The sequence below is a fragment of the Bos mutus genome, chromosome 18 (assembly GCF_027580195.1).
Source record: "Bos mutus isolate GX-2022 chromosome 18, NWIPB_WYAK_1.1, whole genome shotgun sequence".
In the NCBI taxonomy this organism is placed as follows: domain Eukaryota; kingdom Metazoa; phylum Chordata; class Mammalia; order Artiodactyla; family Bovidae; genus Bos; species Bos mutus.
The window spans coordinates 10,337,407-10,357,302 of record NC_091634.1 but is presented as its reverse complement, the minus strand read 5'-3'; the positions used below and the strand labels follow the sequence as shown (position 1 = coordinate 10,357,302).

At 52.7% G+C, this 19,896-nt stretch overlaps 1 protein-coding gene across 1 annotated transcript; it reads left to right on the top strand.

Annotated features, from left to right (window-relative positions):
• The first annotated feature begins 760 nt into the window (after positions 1-760).
• On the top strand, positions 761-19,606 carry CBLC (Cbl proto-oncogene C). Its single transcript, XM_005900340.3, has 12 exons — positions 761-1,194; positions 4,101-4,247; positions 4,606-4,762; positions 5,034-5,155; positions 6,241-6,378; positions 8,932-9,019; positions 9,827-9,958; positions 11,711-11,845; positions 12,169-12,249; positions 15,915-16,030; positions 16,150-16,216; positions 16,322-19,606. Exons 1-11 carry the CDS (start codon positions 845-847, stop codon positions 16,157-16,159), a joined length of 1,476 nt encoding a protein of 491 aa, XP_005900402.2. The 5' UTR covers positions 761-844; the 3' UTR covers positions 16,160-16,216; positions 16,322-19,606.
• Positions 19,607-19,896: the final 290 nt, after the last annotated feature.

Here is a 19,896-nt window from a genome sequence, read left to right as displayed (position 1 = left end):
GACCAGCCCTGCGCGCAGCCCTGGCTAGGTAGCGGCTTCTCTCCAGCCCTGCTCTGGGCAGCTGCTGCAGCCATGAGCCCCATCTTCTGCCTCACCACCTGGGGACCCAGAAGCCCCCACCACCTCCTTTGGAAATCTGAGTGTCTCAACTCCAGCCTGATTTCTCTCAGGCCCCTGTTTATGGGGACCCAGGAATTATGTCACCAGATTCCTGCCCCCTCAGACACCCTCCTCCCAACTCCTGCTCTTAGGGGACCCACGGGTCGGGGCACGCTGTGTTTCTTCTCTGGGACGGAAGGGTCGCACTATTTCCCTAACGTTTCCTCCTAGAAGGTTCAGCTCTAACCTTTAATCCCATGCCACGACCAATGACCAAAACTTTGACCCACGACCCAGGAAAGCTACCTCCCAACACCACTCCCCTTCACGGTCTGGGTAGCTAAACTCCAAGCCCCACCCTAGCCCCCAATAAAAGTCCTAGATTTCCCCCAACCCCTCCTCCATTGCTAACTTGGGACCCAGCCCCCCACCCCTCGGCAGAAAGGGCCCAGGCATCGGACCTGCGATTCCCACCCACCCAGGAAGTCCTGTCGCTACCCACCAAAGCCACCCCATCCGGCTTTCCTCTGGGGATCGGACGTGAGAAACCCCATCTCTAAGGAACCCAGGTGCCAGAGCCCCCAGCCCCCGCCCCCATGGAGCACACGGGTACCGGCAGTCACCTTCCCCGGTTCTCCAGGGCCCGCCCTTACCTCTTCCGCCCCGTCCCGCCCCTACCTGGGGCTGGGCGGTGCCGGGCCTTTCTCCGCGGGTCCCCGTCCCTCCTCCGGCATCAGAAGGACCCATGGCTGCGGCGGCCCTGCGGGGACGACAGTGGGGAGAATCCCGCGCCTTCGGCCGCGCAGTGAGGCTGCTGCAGCGCCTGGAAGAACAATGCGGGGACCCCCGACTCTCCTCGAGTCCCCCCTCCCTTCGGGACCTGCTGCCCCGCACGGCGCAGCTGCTGCGCCAAGTGGCGCAAGCCCGGCGGGAGGCCGGCGGAGGCGTCCCCGAGGGTCCCGGGGGGCCGTGGGACTTTCTGATGGTCTATCTGGCTAACCTGGAGGCCAAGAGCAGGCAGGTGGCGGCGCTGCTGCCACCCCACGGCCGAAAGATCGCCAACGACGAGCTCTTCCGGGAGGGCTCCAGACTCAGGTGAGCCCTTGCGCCGGGACAAAGGTTGAGATCGTCAGTGGGGCTGCCTCAGGAGTCCCGATCGCAAGCCCTTCTCCGTGAAAGAACCTGAGAAACTAAGCCTCCCAGGTTTTTTTCCTTCTTTGGGCATGGAGACCCTGAGCTCACCATGTCCCCTTCTTTCTTGGCTCAGAAGCGGGCTGTTCGCCCCGAGGATTTAGACACACATTACGGAACGTGGGGACCCCAGGAAGCTTCCTGCATGGGGAGCACTGGAGAAAGAGCTCTGAAGCCCCCATCACCAACCCTGCCCCGGACACTCTCAGAACCTGTCTTTAGTTCCTTAGCCTGTCTTTAGTTCCTTGGGTGGCTAGCTCAGGACCTAGGGCTTTTTTTTTTTTTTTTTTCCTTTTTGTCTGCAGGCTGCCTGCTCTGAATTTCCAAGAAAGGGCTGTTGAGTGACAGGGGCAGAGTTTTGAGGTCTAGAGCCAGAACAAGGCTTGGAACAGTAACTCTCAACCCCAACAGGCCCCCAAGCCCTTTCTTTAGAGCAAATATTTCCTGGTATCTCTTTAAATCTATCCTGAAATGACATACATTGGGTGAATAACCTACCTACTCATAATTCTTAAAAAAAAAAAAAAAAAAAAACACTATAATGCCCAAATTGTAGTATAAGGGAATGATCAAAGGAATGTTCTTTATAATAAAATCATTTATATTTGGAATGAAAATGCCAAGGCACTGTTACAGTTACTCTGGAAGGCAGAATTGACTGGTTCTTCTACACTTGTACCTGGGAGAAATAATCATCCATTACTGAACGAAAGAGACTTCCCTTGACACATAGGATAGTGAATCTCTGTAAAATTCAGAATTGATTTTCAATGTGAAAAAAAATGCTTCTGTAGGGTTAGGACTCTGCTTTCACTGCAGAGCCAGGATTTGATCTCCGGTCAGGGACCTAAGATCCCACAAGCCAAGAAAAGAAAAGCTTATGTAAAATGGAATTGGACTCTAAGCTCAGATCACTGTAACCGAATTTTCCATCTTCACAAATGTGTGATGGGACACTGGAAAGTTGAGTAGGGGGTGGGTAAAATCTTACTGGAGGGGATGCTGCTGCTGCTGTTAAGTCGCTTCAGTCGTGTCCGACTCTATGCGACCCCATAGACTGGCAGCCTGCCAGGCCCAGCCACCCCTGGGATTCTCCAGGCAAGAACACTGGAGTGGGTTGCCATTTCCTTCTCCAATGCATGAAAGTGAAAGGTGAAAGTGAAGTCGCTCAGTCGTGTCTGACTCTTAGCGACCCCATGGATTGCAGCCTACCAGGCTCCTCCGTCCATGGGATTTTCCAAGCAAGAGTACTGGAGTGGGGTGCCATTGCCTTCTCCGACTGGAGGGGATAGTCCCCCACAATCTAGCCTCAAGCAAATTTCTAGAAGTTCCTTAGAAGGGTAGTGTAACTCCACTGAGCACCACTGTTCTAGATTCAGTAGGTTCTAGAAACTAGGAAGCTTAGGGACTCAGTGAATGGCTCAATGGATTTTCTAGAGTCATGAGGTCGTAGCAACTCTTTGATGGAGATTCTAGACCAGGACTTTCTACAAAAATCTAATGGAAGCAACATATGTAGTTTTTCATTTTCCAGTAGACATATTACAAAAAGTTTTTTTAAGCAGGTGAAATGAATTGCAGAAACTTTTAAAAATCCATTATATCCAAAATATTATGAGCTCAACTTATAATCAATAAATATAAGGTGATGCTTAATGCAATAATTCACATTCTTTTTTTTTTTCCTTTTGCACTAGTGAAAGTCACTCAGTCATGTCCAACTCTTTGCGACCTCATGGACTATATGATTCATGGAATTCTCCAGGCCAGAATACTTTCCCTTCTCTAGGGGATCTCCCCAACCCAGGGATCAAACCCAGGTCTCCCGCATTGCAGGCAGATTCTTTACCAGCTAAGCTACCAGGGAAAGGATACCCACTCCACTATTCTGGCCCAGAGAATTCCATGGACTGTATAGTATTATCCATGGGGTAGAAAAGAGTTGGACATGACTGAGCAACTTTCACTTTCACTTTTGCACTGAGTTTCTGAAACCTAGTGTATGTTTCACATTTAGAACACATTTCAAGTTGGACCAGTCACATGTGAATAGTGACTGCGTTACAGACTGTGGGAAGGGAGGATGCTTAGAAACTATCAAGGGTTTCCCTATAAAAAGCATCAAGAATCCAACAGAGCTGGAGGCTATTAATATAAAATAATAAGAACAGTAACTAATTAACATGCCCTGAATGCTGACTGTATACCAGGTTGTGCCTGGCATCTTATGTGCTCATAAGATGGGTAAGAATCCTCATCGTGCACCACCCCCCACCCCACCATGAGACAGGGGCTGTACTTATCCTGTATTTATACCCATTTCACAGCTGAGGAAACTGAGGCTTGAAGAGGGAAAAAGGAACTTGCCAAAAATCACAGAGCTAAGTGTCAGAGCTATCCTCTGCTGCTCCCCACACCCTGAGTGGTTCCTCAGGGAGGCAGTGAGCAGGAGGAAGCCCAGTGGTTCACCACCCAGGGCTGCTTAAACCAACAGGGAGTCTCTGAGCTCAGACTGCCCTAAATGGCCCCAGCCCCAATGCTCCCCACATCTGACTAGGCAAGGCTTCGGACAGAGACTGGGATTCGTTTGCTGGGGGATGCCTCAGATATGAGGCGGTACCTCCCTTTCCTTCACAGATGGGGAAAGAGAGGTCCCCAGAGGGGACGCGTCAGGACTGTAACAGGTGGTCTCAGAACCGACTTTCATCGTGCACTAACATCTTAGAGGCTGGGGGTTTTCCCCACACAGCGTGAAAGGGTCAGTGGGGCTCCCAAGGTCAAGTCCAAGTCCTCAGAGCCCATCCCCGCAGGCGGCAACTGGCCAAGCTGGCCCTCATCTTCAGCTATATGCACGCGGAGCTGGACGCGCTCTTCCCCGGCGGCAGGTACTGCGGCCACACCTACCAGCTCACCAAGGTCTCCGCCCACACTTTCTGGAGGGAGCGCTGCGGAGCCCGGTGAGTGAGCGCCCACCGCAGGGCCCGCAGCGGCTAGAGCCCCATCCTGCCCCTGACCAGGCGCCCAGGAGTCAGGCGCCAGCCCCTCCTCCTCCAGACCCAGGATCCAGACCCCCAGCTCCTCCTCCTCCAGACCCAGGAGTCAGGCCCCAGCCCCTCCTCCCCCAGACCCAGGAGTCAGACCCCAGCCCCTCCCACAGACCCAGGATCCAGGCCCCCAGCCTCTCCTCCCCCAGACCCAGGATCCAGGCCCCCAGCCCCTAGTCCCTCAGACCCAGGAGTGCAGCCCCCACTCCTTCCCAGGAGCTATGGCTCCCAGAGGCTTCATCTGCACCCCCCCATCCCCACCCCCACCTAGATGTGTGCTGCCCTGGGCTGAGTTTGAGGCGGTCTTATGCATCTGCCACCCTGTGGAGCCAGGCTCCACGGCCCTGGCCTTGCGCTCCACCATCGACCTCACCTGCAGCGGCCACGTGTCCATCTTCGAGTTTGACATCTTCACCAGGCTCTTCCAGGTCAGGGAAGGCCAGGGTCTGAAGCCCAGACTCTTGAGTCCTGGGAAGGAGAGGTTGGGAGCCCAGACTCCTGGGTCTGTGGGAGGAGGGGCTGGGGGCCTGGACTCCTGAGTCCTGGAGGTGGAAGGGCCTGGAGTCTTCTATGTCAAAGATATTCCTGAGGCCCACTGTGGGTGTGAGTGAGATGTCTGTGTTCTTGGACCCCGGGAGGCACTAGGAGCGCGGGCCACTTCCTCAGCCCCTCCCTGACCTCAGTGCTGCCCCGCCCTAGCCGTGGCCAACACTCCTCAAGAACTGGCAGCTCTTGGCGGTCAACCACCCGGGTTACATGGCCTTCCTCACATACGATGAGGTCCAAGCCCGTCTGCAGACTTTCAGAGACAAGCCAGGCAGGTAAAAGGGCTGGGCCTCGTGAGGAGGAGGCTGCAGGGGTCGCAGGGTCTGGATCCTGGGCTGGGGTGTCTGGGTGACCGAGACATCCTTCAGAAAGTAAGAACTGAAGGGCCGTGGTACACGAACTGAAGGGCCGTGGTACACAGGACCCCAGAGAGTCGAGAACTCAGAGGAAGAATGTTGAGTGCCCCTGCCACCTAGGTTGTCCTGGAACCACCTAAACCTGCCCACAGTCCAGCAGCTAAAGGGACAATACCCCTGATCCAGCAAGGGGACCCAAAGATCCTGCCCTGGTATACAATCTGTTTCTCATAGGTTAGAACCCACACATCTGTTAAATATTTTGAATGTGAACTCCCACCTGCTGGGAAACCAGACACTTGGGTCCTTAAAGTATTTCAAGCCGGGAGTTTTGAGCCATTGTATCCCAATAGAGGGCTAAAAATTGAGGGACTGAGCTACCTGGAACACCAAGAGGTTAAAGGAATAGGATGTCAGATTTCTGAGTCTTTGCAGGACAGAGGTGCAGGACCCCCAAGATGATATGTTAGCGCTTTTCCAGTTACACTTGAGACTGGTATAAAGGGAAAGAAAAAGGAATGAATCAACGGCCATAATTGAGAAGACCAGGTGTGGATTTCAGGAACAGCTGGATCCAGGTGCTCAAGTGCTGTTGTCAGAAATCAGTTCCTGTCCTTCCCCAGCTTTCCTCTGTGCTAGCCTCATTCTCAGACATAGTCTTTCCTTGTGGTGGCAAATGCTTTCCAGAAGCCACAGCTGTACACCCTACCGGCTTAGCATCCCCTATAGAAATGGGGTGCCTTGCTCCTATTACTTCCAGCAAAAGTCCCCGCGTCGTCTAAACCCAGTGACGGTGGAGGAGGAGCTTAACAGGTAAACTCTGCAGACATTCCCTAAAGTGGGGACAGGGACTAGTAGTGCCTCTTTTGCCTAAAAGGTAGGAAGTTTATGAAGGAGCAAGAATCTAGACACCTGGATCCCCAGCAGGGTGAGGGGCCGGGAGGTTCCAGAGTGGGTCAGCGGTGGACACTCCCTCCCCCATCCCTTCCTATCTCTTCCTCCAGCTACATCTTCCGGCCCAGCTGCACCCGCCTGGGGAAGTGGGCCATCGGATACGTGAGCTCAGACGGCAGCATCTTGCAGACCATCCCTCTCAACAAACCCCTGTTCCAGGTGCTCCTGGAAGGACAGAAGGAAGGCTTGTGAGTCACCATCCTAGGAGGGATGAGCACGTCTGAGAGCACAGGGTTCGCAGGCGGCATGCCTTTGACAACATAAAATTGCAATACTGCAGTGTTCCAGCAGGTGGCAGGCAGAGGTGCAGGAAGGAACGCCTTGTCAGTTTGCACACAGCTGCCATGTTAAGCTAGCTGCAGGTCTAGGAGGAGTGTGTGGTAGCTAGGCACAACCCCAGAGGTCCCCTTCCTTGGACTTGCACTCAAGGCTTTTGCTTCTAGATATCCATGTCCTGTTCTAGAATCTAGACTGTGAGAGCAGAAGGAGAACTGAGCAATAAAGCTAGACTGGGGTTTTCAGTCTGTAATCTTGGCCGCCCCAGAGCCCCTCTTGCAGGATCTGACTTGTGTGGGACAGGAGGGGTGAAAAAGGTAGACAGCGTTCCTGAGTCTCACCTTGAAGGTTTAACCAGAGCCTCCTTAGCTCCTTATCATATCTATATGATACGCTGAGATAGATAATGGGTGGATCTATGATAGACAGATACATAGATGATAGGAAGAAAGAATAGATGAACAGATAGGCAGCTAGATTAGGTAGGTAGGTAGATGGATGGATGACGTTGGATAGATAGATAGAATGGATGGATGGATAAATAGATATTGGGAGACAGATAAAATGGAGGATAGGTAGATTAGATAGGTAGCTAGATAAGTAGATGGATGGATGGATAGGTAGGTAGATATCCAGTTGTGTGCGTGCTAAGTCCATTCAGTCGTGTCCGACTCTTTGCAACCCCATGGACTGTAGCCCACCAGGCTCCTCTGTCCATGAAATTCTCCAGGCAAGAATACTGGAGTGGGTTGCCATGTCCTCCTCCCTGGATCTTCCTGACCCACGGATGGAACCCACGTCTCCTGTATCTTCTGCATGGCAGGCGGATTCTTTACCACTGAGCCACCAGGGAAGCCCGTATTTCTATTTAAAGACGCCTGGTTTAATGTCTGTTGTTGATACATTTGCTTTGAGCTTGCGGCCAGCAGCAAGTAGCTCCCGCCTGAACGAAGCTCATCTCCCACACGTATTTTCTCCATGAGGCACATCTTGGCCTTCCCATGCTTAGGCCCCTAGGCAGCACCTCAGCAGTCTGCCCAGGGGCGTTGAAACCAGCGCAGTCACCAGGAGAAGAACACGTTTATAATATGAGAGCTCAGAGGAAAAGGCCAAATGCCGCCCGGTCCATCCTCAGCTGCGAGCAGGCCTGGCTGTGAGTGACCGTGAAAGTGCCGCAGGGAGTATGGATGTTGGGCTTCCAAGTGCAGTTTAGCAAGTAGGCAAGTCTGCACATACAAAATCCACAAGTAATGAAACTCTACTGGGCATGTGTGTGTGTGTATTTATGTAAGCGTGCGTGCTCAGTTGCTCAGTCATGTCTGACTCTTTACAACCCCATGGATTGCAGCACGCCAGGCTTCCCTGGCATGCTATATACCTTAAGTTATGTATTATATATATATATACTATATACTCTAAGGTTCAGATTTCAGTGGAGGATTCCAGAGTTAAAATAAATGTGAACACCTTCCATCTGGTTTAACCCCTCTGATCTATGTACATGAGAGTGTACATGCACACACACACAATTCTAGAAATGGACAAGTCAAGAGAGAGGTGGGGAGGGGACCCCAAGCTCTCTCTACCTCACAGTGAAACAGTTTCTGGGTCTTTAGACATTGATCCTAGCAGTTCCCCTCTCACTGGGTGTTTATGTGTGGGGACTGAGTCCTGTGTGTTCTCTAAGCACTGTCTTACTGGATCCTCATCACCTATCTTTAGCCTAGGCATGATTACGTCCATTTTACAGAAGAGAAAACTAAGGCCAGTGAGGTAGAGTTGCCCAGTACTGGTCATTCATGACTTGGATGGGAGACTCAGGGTGTGCAGAGCCTGGGGTGTCCTGGAGCCAGTCACTCAGACCTGGCCCACAGCACGACTGCATGGCCTCAGGCATCGCCTTTCTCATTCAGAGACCCGGTCACCCTCTGTGAAGTAAGAATAGTGTAGACAGACCAGGAGGTCCTTCTAGCCCTGTGGGCCTAAGACTGTAGGATCTGGTCACTCCTGCAATCTGTGACAAAGATGCTATTATGGGGACTTCCCCGGTGGTCCAGTGGATAAAACTCTGCACTCCAAATGCAGGGGGTCCAGGTTTGATCCCTGGTTGGAGAACTAGATCCTGCACGCTGCAACCAAGACGTGTCCCAGCCAAATAACTTTTAAAAAGAAAGGTGAGGGGTGAGCTGTGAAGGAAGCTGGTTTTGCAGTTTTAGGGGGAAAAAAGATGCTTTTACGCTGCGGCCTGAAGACTCTAGGATGAATGAAGTTCTAGGAGGGCTGGACCTGAGGTTTGATGCTTCCTGGTTCTCATTCATCTGGAGTTTCCAGAGCTGGAGTCCTTCTTTGGGGGTCTGAGGGGACAACTATCCCCAGGCCGGCCATGTATTTGGGACAGCCGCTCCAGGGTAGGGTGAGGGCGCTGGATGCCCCCCTCCCCGTACCCACCTCCTCCCTTCCCCCAGCTACCTCTACCCAGATGGGAAGAACCACAACCCGGACCTGACCGAACTCTGCCACATGGAACCGCATCAGCACATCCACGTGTCGGAGGTGAGGCCCAGGCCCCCACCCCGGCTCACCTGCCCCCCACCCACACTGCACCTCGGCTCAAGAATCCTCTCCCATGAGTCAGACTCCCAGAAGCCTTCAGGTTCTGTGCTGGCTTGGTGGCCATGTGACCTGGGGTAAATTGCTTGACCTCTCTGTTCCTTCTCTGGAAAACACTGCCCCTCCTGCCTCTTACCCCGGGGGTTTCCTGATAATGAAGCCAGGAAATGATACTGCTGAGATCATCAGGGCAGCTAATGCACTTTGTGCGTTCACCAGTGGCAGCTTTTAGTCTTCCAACCATCCCAAGGGGATGAAATGACAAACAAAATTTCGAGTATGAGTGTATCCCATGCAGAGACTTCCCTGGCAGTCCAGTGGTTAAGACTCTGCACTTCCAGTGCAGGGGGACACAGGTTGGATCCTTGGTCAGGGAACTAAGATCCCACATGCCATGCAGTGCAGTCGAAAATTTTTTTTAATTAAAAAAAAATTTAAGGTGTATCTATGCAATATTTGGGACACACTTAGATCTCAAAATGTGTTCACTGCTCATCCAAAAATCAAATTTAACAGGGCATCCTGTATGTTTATTGGCTGAATCTGGCAACCCTGAGTGTAGACCAGCCCCAGAGAACAAGTCTGATAACGAAAGTACATGTAGGAGGCAGCTGGACACACAGCCTTGAACCTGGGAGAGGGTTCAATCAAGGCTGCTGCTGAGGTTCGGGACTCAGTCCCAGTGGCCCGACTTGCCTGCTCGAGGCTGACAGCACCTCTGCTTCCGGTGGTCCCCTTCTCACCTGGCAGGAGCAGCTGCAGCTCTACTGGGCCATGGACTCTACGTTTGAGCTCTGCAAGATCTGTGCCGAGAGCAACAAGGACGTGAAGATAGAGCCCTGCGGGCACCTGCTCTGTAGCCGCTGCCTGGCTGCCTGGCTGGTGGGTCTGACCCCGGCCTGCCTTCCCCACCTCCACCCTGTCCCCCACCCCTTTCTTCCAATAGAGCATCTCCCCTGAAGGCCGGAGGAGAAGGGGACGACAGAGGATGAGATGGTTGGATGGCATCACCAATGTGATGGTAATGAGCTTGAGCAAGCTCCGGGAGTTGGTGATGATGGACAGGGAAGCCTGGCGTGCTGCAGTCCGTGGGGTCGCACAGAGTCGGACACGACTGAGCGACTGAACTGAGAGCACCTCCCACATTCCTCGTCGACCACATGGGGAAACCGAGGCCCAGGGAGAGCAGAGGCTTGCTCCACCTGTGCCTCTGTCTCTCTTGCTCTACACCGGTCGCCTCTGTTTCTCCGTCTCCAGTTACATTATTCATGGAAAACGCTGCATTGGCCCCATTGGGAGACAGTGGTGTCTGCGGGACTGGCCACATTTAACATGCCCCGGGCATTTCGAGCCTGTAGCAGTCCCTCGCTGGGTGATCTGGACCAGTGGCTTTACCTCTCTGAGCCTTATCTGCCTTCTCAGGGGAATGCGGCTGAGGCTAGTGACCTCCCAAGGGAGGATTCAGGCCTCTGGGTAGAGGGAGCCCCTGTGGGTAAAGGGTGCCTAATAAACAGCTTATCCTTTGTGATGTAAGTGTTTGGCCTTAAGCTTTTGATTGGGGAGATTATCATAACAAAGACATCCCTCTTCCGGACTCAGCAACTAGCAAAACAACTAGATAAGGGACTATCAAGCCCTGAGCCTTGAAGTTTCCCCTGAAAAAGCCCTAGGTAACTGAGCATGGAGTGTCCTGCTTCTCTCTTCAGTCCCTGCTTCTTCCTCTTCTGCTTTAAATTTGCCAGTCAACAGTGAGCACCCGAAATCCTAGGCACCCCACTCCACCCCCAATAAAGGCAGAGCCCCAGGTCTGCCTCCTCTGCCCTCTACTCTCCAGGACCTCTGAGTAGTAAGTTTTGTTCTTCAAAAGTTCCCTGATGGTTGATGCTGAGATGCGCCCGGCAGTCTTAAGAACCAAACGGCTGGTCCAGCTGACACTGGCCCCAGTGGTGGTGGCAGGTGGTGTCTATGGGGGGCCCCCCCACAATGAATACATACAGGCCAGGCAAGTGTCTCAGGCATTCCTTTTGTTGCTCAGTCGCTCAGTTGTGTCTGACTCTTTGTGACTCTATGGACTGCAGCACACCAGGCTTCCCTGTCTTTCACCATCTCCTGGAGTTTGCTCAAACTCATATCCATTTGATAGAGTCGGTGATGCTATTTAATCATCTCATCCTCTGTCACCCTCTTCTCCTCTGCCCTCAATCTTTCCCAGCATCAGGGTCTTTTCCAATGAGTCGGCTCTTAGCATCAGGTAGCCAAAGTATTGGAGCTTCAGCATCAGTCCTTCCAATGAATATTCAGGGTTGATTTCCTTTAGGCTTGACTGGTCTGATTTCCTTGCAGTCCAATGGAATCTTAGGAGTCTTCCCCAGGCATTCCTACCCCATAGTATCCCTACCCTGAATATTCATTGGAAGGACTGATGCTGATGCTCCTCCTGACCTCAGGCAGCCCCTCCTTCCCATCCTACATCTCTCTCTCTCCATCTTTCTCTCTTCCTTCTCCTCTCTCTCTCTCTGTTTCCCTCCTTCTGTCCTCCCCACATGACTCCGTGGAGGATAAAGGCCCCTGTCATCCCAGGGGACATGGTGGGAACAGGGAGACCCTGATCTTTTCCCTCTCCACCTTCCCCAGTGCTCAGACAGCCAGACCTGCCCCTTCTGCCGCTGCGAGATCAAGGGCCAAGAGGCTGTGAGTATCCATCAGTTCCACGTCAGTGCCACTGTGGAGGACCCAGAGCACAGCAGTGATGAGGAGGAGCTGGAGCAGGTGAGCAGGGCCAGGCAGGAGCTGGAACGGGAATCCCTAGGATCTAAGGGAGGAGGGATGGGGGCCTGGACCCCTGGGTCTGAGAGAGGTGGGAGCTGGTGACAGGCTTCTGGGGTCCCAAGGACACAAACTTTCGCCTCCCCTACGGTCTGGGGCTATGACTTTCTCTAGTATAACCCTCCTGAGGGTAGGACTTTGTCTCATTCTTCATTCTATCTCCAAAGCCTACAAAGCACCTGAATGCTGGGCCTCCTGGCAGGGGCACATGTAGATGAACAGAAAATGACGGCTCACACGCCCTCCCCACCCTCTGTCTCCCTTAGATGGCCCCTTCAGGTCCTCCCCTGCCCCCTCGGCTGGATCTGTGTCCCAAGAGCCCCAGCAGCAAAGGCCAGCTGAACGTGGTGAGTGGGGCACTGGTCTGGGGTAGGCAGGCAGCTCCCGTTCACCCCTGGGGTCCCCAGTCTGGCCGGATGCCTAGGAGTGCAGGCCAGGCACCCATTCTTTGCACCCATTTACAGATGCCATCTGACATCCATACCTCTAGGGCCTCTTTTCTTCTTCTCTCCCTTACGCACCCCACCTCACTGGCTTTCTGGCTCCTCTTGCAGCATCCCAGGCATGCCCTACCCCAGGGCCTTTCACCAGCTGTTCCCTCTGCTTAGATCTCCTTTCCCAAGCTTCACTTTCCCATCCCCTCCTTAGGGAGGCCTTCCCTGACCACCTATTGAAAATAGCGCCCCCATGGGGCTACCTTGGACTGTGCTGGTGGCTCAGACAGTAAAGAATCTGCCTGCAATGAAGGAGACCTGGGTTCGATCCCTGGGTTGGGAAGATCCCCCAGAGAAGGGAATGGCTACCCACGCCAGTATTCTTGTCTGGAAAATCCCACAGATAGAGGAGCCTGGTGGGCTACAGTCCATGGGGCTGAAAAGAGCTGGACACAACGGAGGACTAACAGGTTCACTTTCTGGGGCTTTCCTGGTGGTCCAGCGGTAAAGACTCCTAGCTTCCCTTTCAGGGAGCACGGGTTCAATCTCTGGTCGGGACGTTCCGCATGCTATGGGGTGTGGCCAAAAAAGAAAATGGTGCCCCTCACCCACACCCTCCCGTCCCTCCAAGCCCACCTGTCTGAACTCCCCCTGTGCGTTCACCAGGCTGGCAGAGCATATAACCCATTGTTTTCTGTCACCATCAGCAGGTTGTCATCTTCCCGAAGGTTAGGACTTTGCCCCATTCTCTGTTATGTGAACTGTGCCTGACACACAGTAGGTGCTCAAGAAACAGACATTGAATGAGCCAGTGGAGTGAGCCTTCCCCATAGCCCTAGGAAGTCCAAAATGTTTCTCTCCTCATTTTCCAGAAGAAGAAAAAAAAAAAAACTCAGAGAGGAGACTGCACCTGCCCAAACACACAGCCTGAAAGAAGAGAAAACCCTTAAACAAAACAAAACCAAAAAATCTGTTTATTTTCTTAGCAAGCCCCCACCTTGCTTTTTTTTCCCCCTGCACTCTTCACCCAAGCATTTTCCAAGTCCCGGCTTCCTGGCGTGGGGGCGGGGGGTAAGAGGAGGTCTCTGTTAGGTTTCAGGCTGAATACACACCAGATCCAATCGATACTGGGCAGTCTTCAAACAAACAGCTCAGGAAGTCCGGGAACATTATTCGACCACAGAAAACAGGAGAGCCAGCCAGGGAGAGGGGGGCCGGGGAGAGGGGGAGGCGGGCGGTGACACCAGCCAGGGAAGCTAAAAACAGATCTCAACCTGCAGCCAAAACCAAATGGAAACAGTGAGAGGTACTCAGCCGGCTCCCGGCGGACGATGAAAGGGACACAGGGCAACGGGCCCCTCTGGCCAGAGGGTCGCATCGTCCCCGAGGCTGTGCCCTCCACCCGGCAGACTCTTTCCTCCTCTGCCCAGACTCTTCCCAATTCAAATTCTAGCCAACTCTTCTTCCTTCATTGCTTGAAACATGCTGCAGGAGGGAGCCCCGGTCTGTTATTTCCCAGCAAGATGACTGTCATAATGAAAATAGCTCATCTATGTGTGTATAACTCTTGCTATAGGCCTAGGGCTACATTTTTTTTTTTAAATTTTTGGCCATGCCACGCAGCATGTGGGATCTTTTTGTTCCCTGACCAGGGATCAAACCCGTGCCCCCTGCAGGGGAAGTGTGAAGTCTTAACCACTGGACTGCCAGGGAAGCTCCTGGCACGGTTTTGTTTTGTTTTGGTTTTGCTGCACCAGGTCTTCATTGCTTTGCGTGGGCCTTCTCTAGTGGCGACCAGTGGGGGCTACTTGTAATCAAGGTGCCTGGGCTCCTCGGGCATCTCTAGCTGTGGCCCACGGGCTTTGTTGCTCGGTGGCATGTGGAATCTTCCCAGGCCAGGGATCGAACCCTTGTCCCCTGCATTAGCAGGCCTATTCCTATCCACTGTGCCACCAGGGAAGTCCCTCCCTGGTGCTGATTTTTAATGCTGTCATTTAGTTGCCATGACAACCTGATAAAGTAGATGCTATTATGACCCCTATTACACAGAGGAGTACACTGAGGCTCCAAGATCCGAAGGCCACCCAGCTCAAGGATGTGAGAGTCAGGCCCCTGGCTTCAGACTTCAGAGTCCATCCTTGTTTTTCTTGTCTGTGAAATGGGCTTGATGCCAGTCCTTGCCATATGGGTATGATGAATCCCCTGACTGGGCATGCTCCCTCACAACGCTGTTCTCCAGCAGAGAAATCCCCCTTCGGGGGTTGAAACAGTCATTCAAAGGGACCCAGGCACCTTGCTGAGGCCACTGGGGATCTCTCTCATCCTCAGTGCCTACACGTGGAGTATATGGGGGCAAGCATGGCATGGGCCCCATGGGTTGTGAGGAAGTCAGCAAGATTGGGCATTTGTAACCTGAATCAGATCCCCTCCCTCACCTCTCAGAAGCCCCCAAGACCTCAGGTCTCCAAGAATTAAAGCCACCGTCCTCTCCATCAGCCCATAAGGCCTGGGGATCGGACCCCTCCCCACCGCTCTGACCTCCCAGCACCCCCTCAACTCCTTTCCAGCATCAATGGACTCCTTACTGGTCTAACAAAACCAGCAAGCCCACCACCCACTGCAACACTTCTGCTCACATCCTTCTTGCACTCAGAATTCTGCTCAATTTCCGCCTCCTCCAAGAAGCTTTCCCCAGTCACCCTCAGGTCCGATCACCACCCTCTTCACATTTCCTTGTTCATGCACTAATGACTCATGTTAAACCTCTTCCTTAATAGACTATTGGCTCCATGAGGACAGAGATTTTTGTCTGTCTAGTTCCTGCTGTCTCTTCAGAGCCCACAACAGTGGCTGACACACTGTAGCTACTCAGGAAATTTGTGGGATGGATGGATGAATAAACAAATGAATAGGTAGATTGCTGGGTAGATGGGTGGATGAACAGATGGATGGATGGACAGTCGGACAGATGGATGGATGAGGGGATAGAAGGGGGAATGGCTAGATGGGTAGATATCTGGATGAATGGGTAGATATCTGGATGGATGGGTAGATATCTGGATGGCTGGATGGATAGGTAAGAAGATGGGTAGATGGATGGATGGATGGACAGATGGATGGAAGGGTGGATGGATAGACGGATGGATGGGTGAATGGATGGATGGCTAGGTGAGCAGATGGGTGGATGGATGGATGGCTAGATGGGTGGATGGGTGGATGGATGGACAGATGGATGGGAGGGTGGATGGATAGATGGATGGATGGGTGAATGGATGGATGGCTAGGTGAGCAGATGGGTGGATGGATGGGTAGCTAGACAGGTGAATGGATGGATGGATGGGTGGAGGTAGGGATGGGTGAATGGATGGGTGGATGTATGGATAGACAAACAAAAATTTTTTCTACTCAAGCCAGAGGTGTTAGGGGAACAAAACAGCATGGACTAGGGACAAGACCCTACCATGCTGCCCCCGAGTGCACACCCCTGCTCCGCCATCACATGTAACCCCTGTCCAGGCCTGTGAGATGAAGTACTGCTGCAGCTTATCTGTGAGATTTCTTAATCTCCTCCCCTGCAGGCACCTCCGACCCTTCCCAGACTTCGAGCTCCTCTTCCCTTGCCAAGATTCTGGACTGCGGCTTCAGCCCCGTGGGAAGTCACCTCCAGCCCCCAGGCCAGGGAGGGAGCCCGAGGGTGAGTGCAGAGGGCAGCTGGGGCTGGGACTCCGGGGTCTGAGGGAAGAGGGGGTGGGGGCCAAAGGGGAACACTGGTGCTAGGGAATCGACATCGCCTTTAAACTCTTGCCATTGCAGAAACTCCTAAAGCGAAAGTCTCCCCTTCCATCTGCCCCTGAGGGATCCGTGAAGGCCTGGATGCCAGGTGAGGCGCCCTTCCCACCCAGGCTCCTGCCCTCAGCCTGGCCCTGCTCACCCCACCCCATCTTGCTGTGATACTATCTAAACCGCCTCTCTTTCTGCCCCACAGGGCACCAAGATGTGCTGTGTGAAGGGAGCCCCAGGGGCTGGAAGGGGTTTACAATGCAAAATAAACTGCCGAGCCCAGTCTGTCCTCTGGTGTGTGGAGGAGTGTGGCAGCCACTAGGGGGCAGCTTGGCGTAGGTGGCGGTGCCCGAGGCCTGATCCCCACCTGCTTAACACAAGCCTCTGGGGTTCCCAGAGTCAAGAGTGGAGGACCCAGCTCCTCTGGATCCAGGAGTCTAGACACCCAGATACCTCCCCTCTCAGACCCAGGAATCCCGCCCTCAGGACTTAGAACTTGGGAATTCTCAGAGAATCAAGCATCAGACTGCCTTTCCTCATCATGGCAAAAAAAAAAAATCCTGAACCCAGACCCAGATGCTGCTGCTGCTAATTGCTAAGTCATGTCCGACTCTTTGCAACCCTGTGGACTGAGCCTGCCAAGCTCCTCTGTCCATGGGATTTCTCCCAGGCAAGGATACTGGAGTGGGTTGCCATTTCCTTCTCCAGGGGATCATCCCTGACCCAAGGATCGAATGGGAGCCTCCTGCTTGGCAGGCAGTTTCTTTACCACTGAGCTACCAGTGAAGTGAAAGTGAAAGTCACTCAGCCGAGTCCAACTCTGTGACCCCATGGACTATACAGTCCATGGAATTCTCCAGGTCAGAATACTGGAGTGGGTAGACTTTCCCTTCTCCAGGGATCTTCCCAACCCAGGGATCAAACCCAAGTCTCTCAGGAGCGACTTTCACTTTCACTTTCTTTACCAGCTGAGCCACAAGGGAAATCCAAGAATACTGGAGTGGGTACCCTATCCCTTCTCCAGCGGATCTTCCCGACCCAGGAATCCATCCAGGGTCTCCTGCACTGCAGGTGGATTCTTTACCAACTGAGCTATCAGGGAAGCCCTCAAACCCAGATACCCAAGTTCTAATTCTCTTAGACAAAAAGCTCCCACGTTTCCTTGAGAGTGACACACCCAGTCTTCCCACAATCCATTCTCATCTCTCCTCCTTTCCTGGTGGGATCCTTCTTCCAAAGTAGCAGTGGAAGTGTCTCCCCACTGCATCACTAATCCTGAAGGAACCCAAGCCTCCCTCTGCCTAAGTTCAAATCAGTTGCCATCCCGGCAGCCCCCACCCTGTGCTCAGTCCCAGGCCAGGCAAGGAGGGCAACGTAGAGGGCTGCAGGAACCCGGAGCAAACAGCTGATTCAGTTGAGGCGGTCAGGGAGGGCTTCTAGAAGGAGGGAACATCTAAGCTGCATCTGAAAAGATGAGTTAAAAGGTAATTCAGTGTAAACAGAATATGGAAGCATGCGTCACAGATTTAGTTACAAGGAACAGAAGCCTCCTCTGGGGCAGGAAGGGAATTGATTGAGAGGACTTGGGATCACTCACAGATTCCCAGAAGTGATTAGAGAATCAGGATCGGAAAGTGATCGAGGGAACACGACGGGCAGCTGGCTTCCAACCATAACCCAGCCACGGTCACACCACAGAACGTGTCTGAAGGGGATACGCTGGGGCCTCAGTGACCACTAGATGCTGGTCATCTCTCTGCCTCTGCCACCCCAGAATAGGCTAGCTGTTGCATGGAACAAATCACACCGAAACTTTTATTTTAATATAATTTTATTTATTTATTTAGGGCCACGCTGGGTCTTCATTGCTTTGCGCAGGCTTTCTCTAGTTGTGGCGAGCGGGGGCTACTCTTCATTGTGGTGCCCGGGCTTCTCATGGCAGTGGCTTCTCTTGTTGCAGGGCACAGGCACGAGGCACACAATCTTCAGTACTTGCAACACGTGGGCTCAGGAGTTGCGGCTCATGGGATCTAGAGCACAGGCTCAATAGCTGTGGCCCAGGGGCTTAGTTGCCCCGAGGCATGTGGAATGTTCCAGGACCAGGGATCGAACCTATGTTCCTTGCAGGCAGACGGATTCTTATCCACTGTGCCACCAGCCAAGTCCAACACAGGATCTTATTTGTGCACAACAGTAAGGGTTTTGGGTGGTTCTGGCTCAGGGTGCAATAGAGTGGTGCTTGGAGCAGGGCAACTGGGGACTGGACAGACACCCCTCTGCTGTCTCAGACCTCTCCACGTGCTCTCCACACTTGCTAGTTTGGGCTTCCTCGCAGCATGGCTGCCTCAAGGTAGTCAGAGTGCTTACATGGTGGCTGAAGTCTTCACAGGAGATATTCCAGTGACACAGACAGAAGTTACATTGTTTTTTCTACCTAATCTTGGAACTCATGAATGAAGTATTCTTTTTTTTTTTTTTTGCTCAAGCTGCATCTGTGTTGTGGGACACGGGCTTTCTTTAGTTTCAGTGCTAGGGCTTAGTTTCCCCTCGGGATGTGGGATCTTAGTTCCATGACCAAGGATCAAACCTATGTCCCCTGCATTGGAAGGCAGATTCTTAGCCACTGGACCACCAGGGAAGTCCCCAGTTCTGCCACATTCTAATGGTTAGATGCACAGATTTAAAAGGAGGGGACGTGTTTAACAGATAGACCCTCACCTCTCAATGGAAAGACGGTCAAGTTCAGCTTGTAGGAGAGCATGTGGGATGAGAGCTCTTGTCACAGCCATCTTTGAAAAGCTGCACCTGTCCATCTGCCGTCGAGGGCATAGATTAGCCAGTCTTGGCTTGTTTGGTATTAGCACCTGATTCCAAGGTAGAGTGGGGTTCACCAGGATTAGCTCATCTGAGCTACAACGAGGCGGGAAAGAAATATCTGTTTGGTTTCAACAGAGGGTAACAGGCTTTTGGATGGCAAGGATTTTTTTTTTAATGTGGGGTGAGGTTGTGTGCATGCTAAGTCGCTTCAGTTGTGTCTGACTCTTTGCAACCCTATGGACTGTAGTCCGCCAGGCTCCTCTGTCCGTGGGGATTCTCCAGACAAGAATACTGGAGTGGGTTGTCATGTCCTCCTCCAGGGGATCTTCCCAACCCAGGGATTGAACCTACATCTCTTACGTCTTCTGCATTGGCAGGCAGGTTCTTTACCACTAGCACCGCCTGGGAAGCCCTGAAGGGGGTGCAGCTGCTAGCTAACCCACCTTCACAAAAGGCCATTGTAATCCACCCCTTTGAATGTTCAGCATCAGTAGGTATCCTTTACTTTAGACTGACATTCTCTTCCCCAAATAGTTCTTTTTTTAATATTTATTTTTATTTATTATTTTGGCTGTGCCAGGTCTTAGTTGCAGCATGTGAACTCTAAGTTGTGAAATATGGGATCAAGTTCCCTGACCGGGGATCGAACCTCGGCCCCCTGCATTAGGAGTTCAGAGTCTTAGCCACTGGGCCACCAGAGAAGTCTCCAACCTTAAAACCTCTTATCAGAGCTCTCCTTGCACAATTAAGTCTTGTCCAAATAAAAATACATCATGCTGGCCCCCAAGACAACACAAACTCTCAGTAGTTACATTTTCCAGATGCAAGTCTAGAATCATGGGGGAGTAGACATTCCCCCTCCAAATACATCATGACTCCCCTGTATTCCACAATCTGTGAACTAGTTTAGAGTAACCGGCCCACGCTGTGGGTTTCCCCGGTGGCTCAGCGGTAAAGAATCTG

Coding starts and splice junctions, on each gene's coding strand:
- CBLC (XM_005900340.3), top strand. CDS start 845: ATGGCTGCGGCGGCCCTGCGGGGACGACAGTGGGGAGAATCCCGCGCC. Junction 4,763..5,033: donor TCTTCACCAGGCTCTTCCAG/GTCAGGGAAGGC, acceptor GCCCCGCCCTAG/CCGTGGCCAACACTCCTCAA. Junction 9,020..9,826: donor AGCACATCCACGTGTCGGAG/GTGAGGCCCAGG, acceptor CTCACCTGGCAG/GAGCAGCTGCAGCTCTACTG.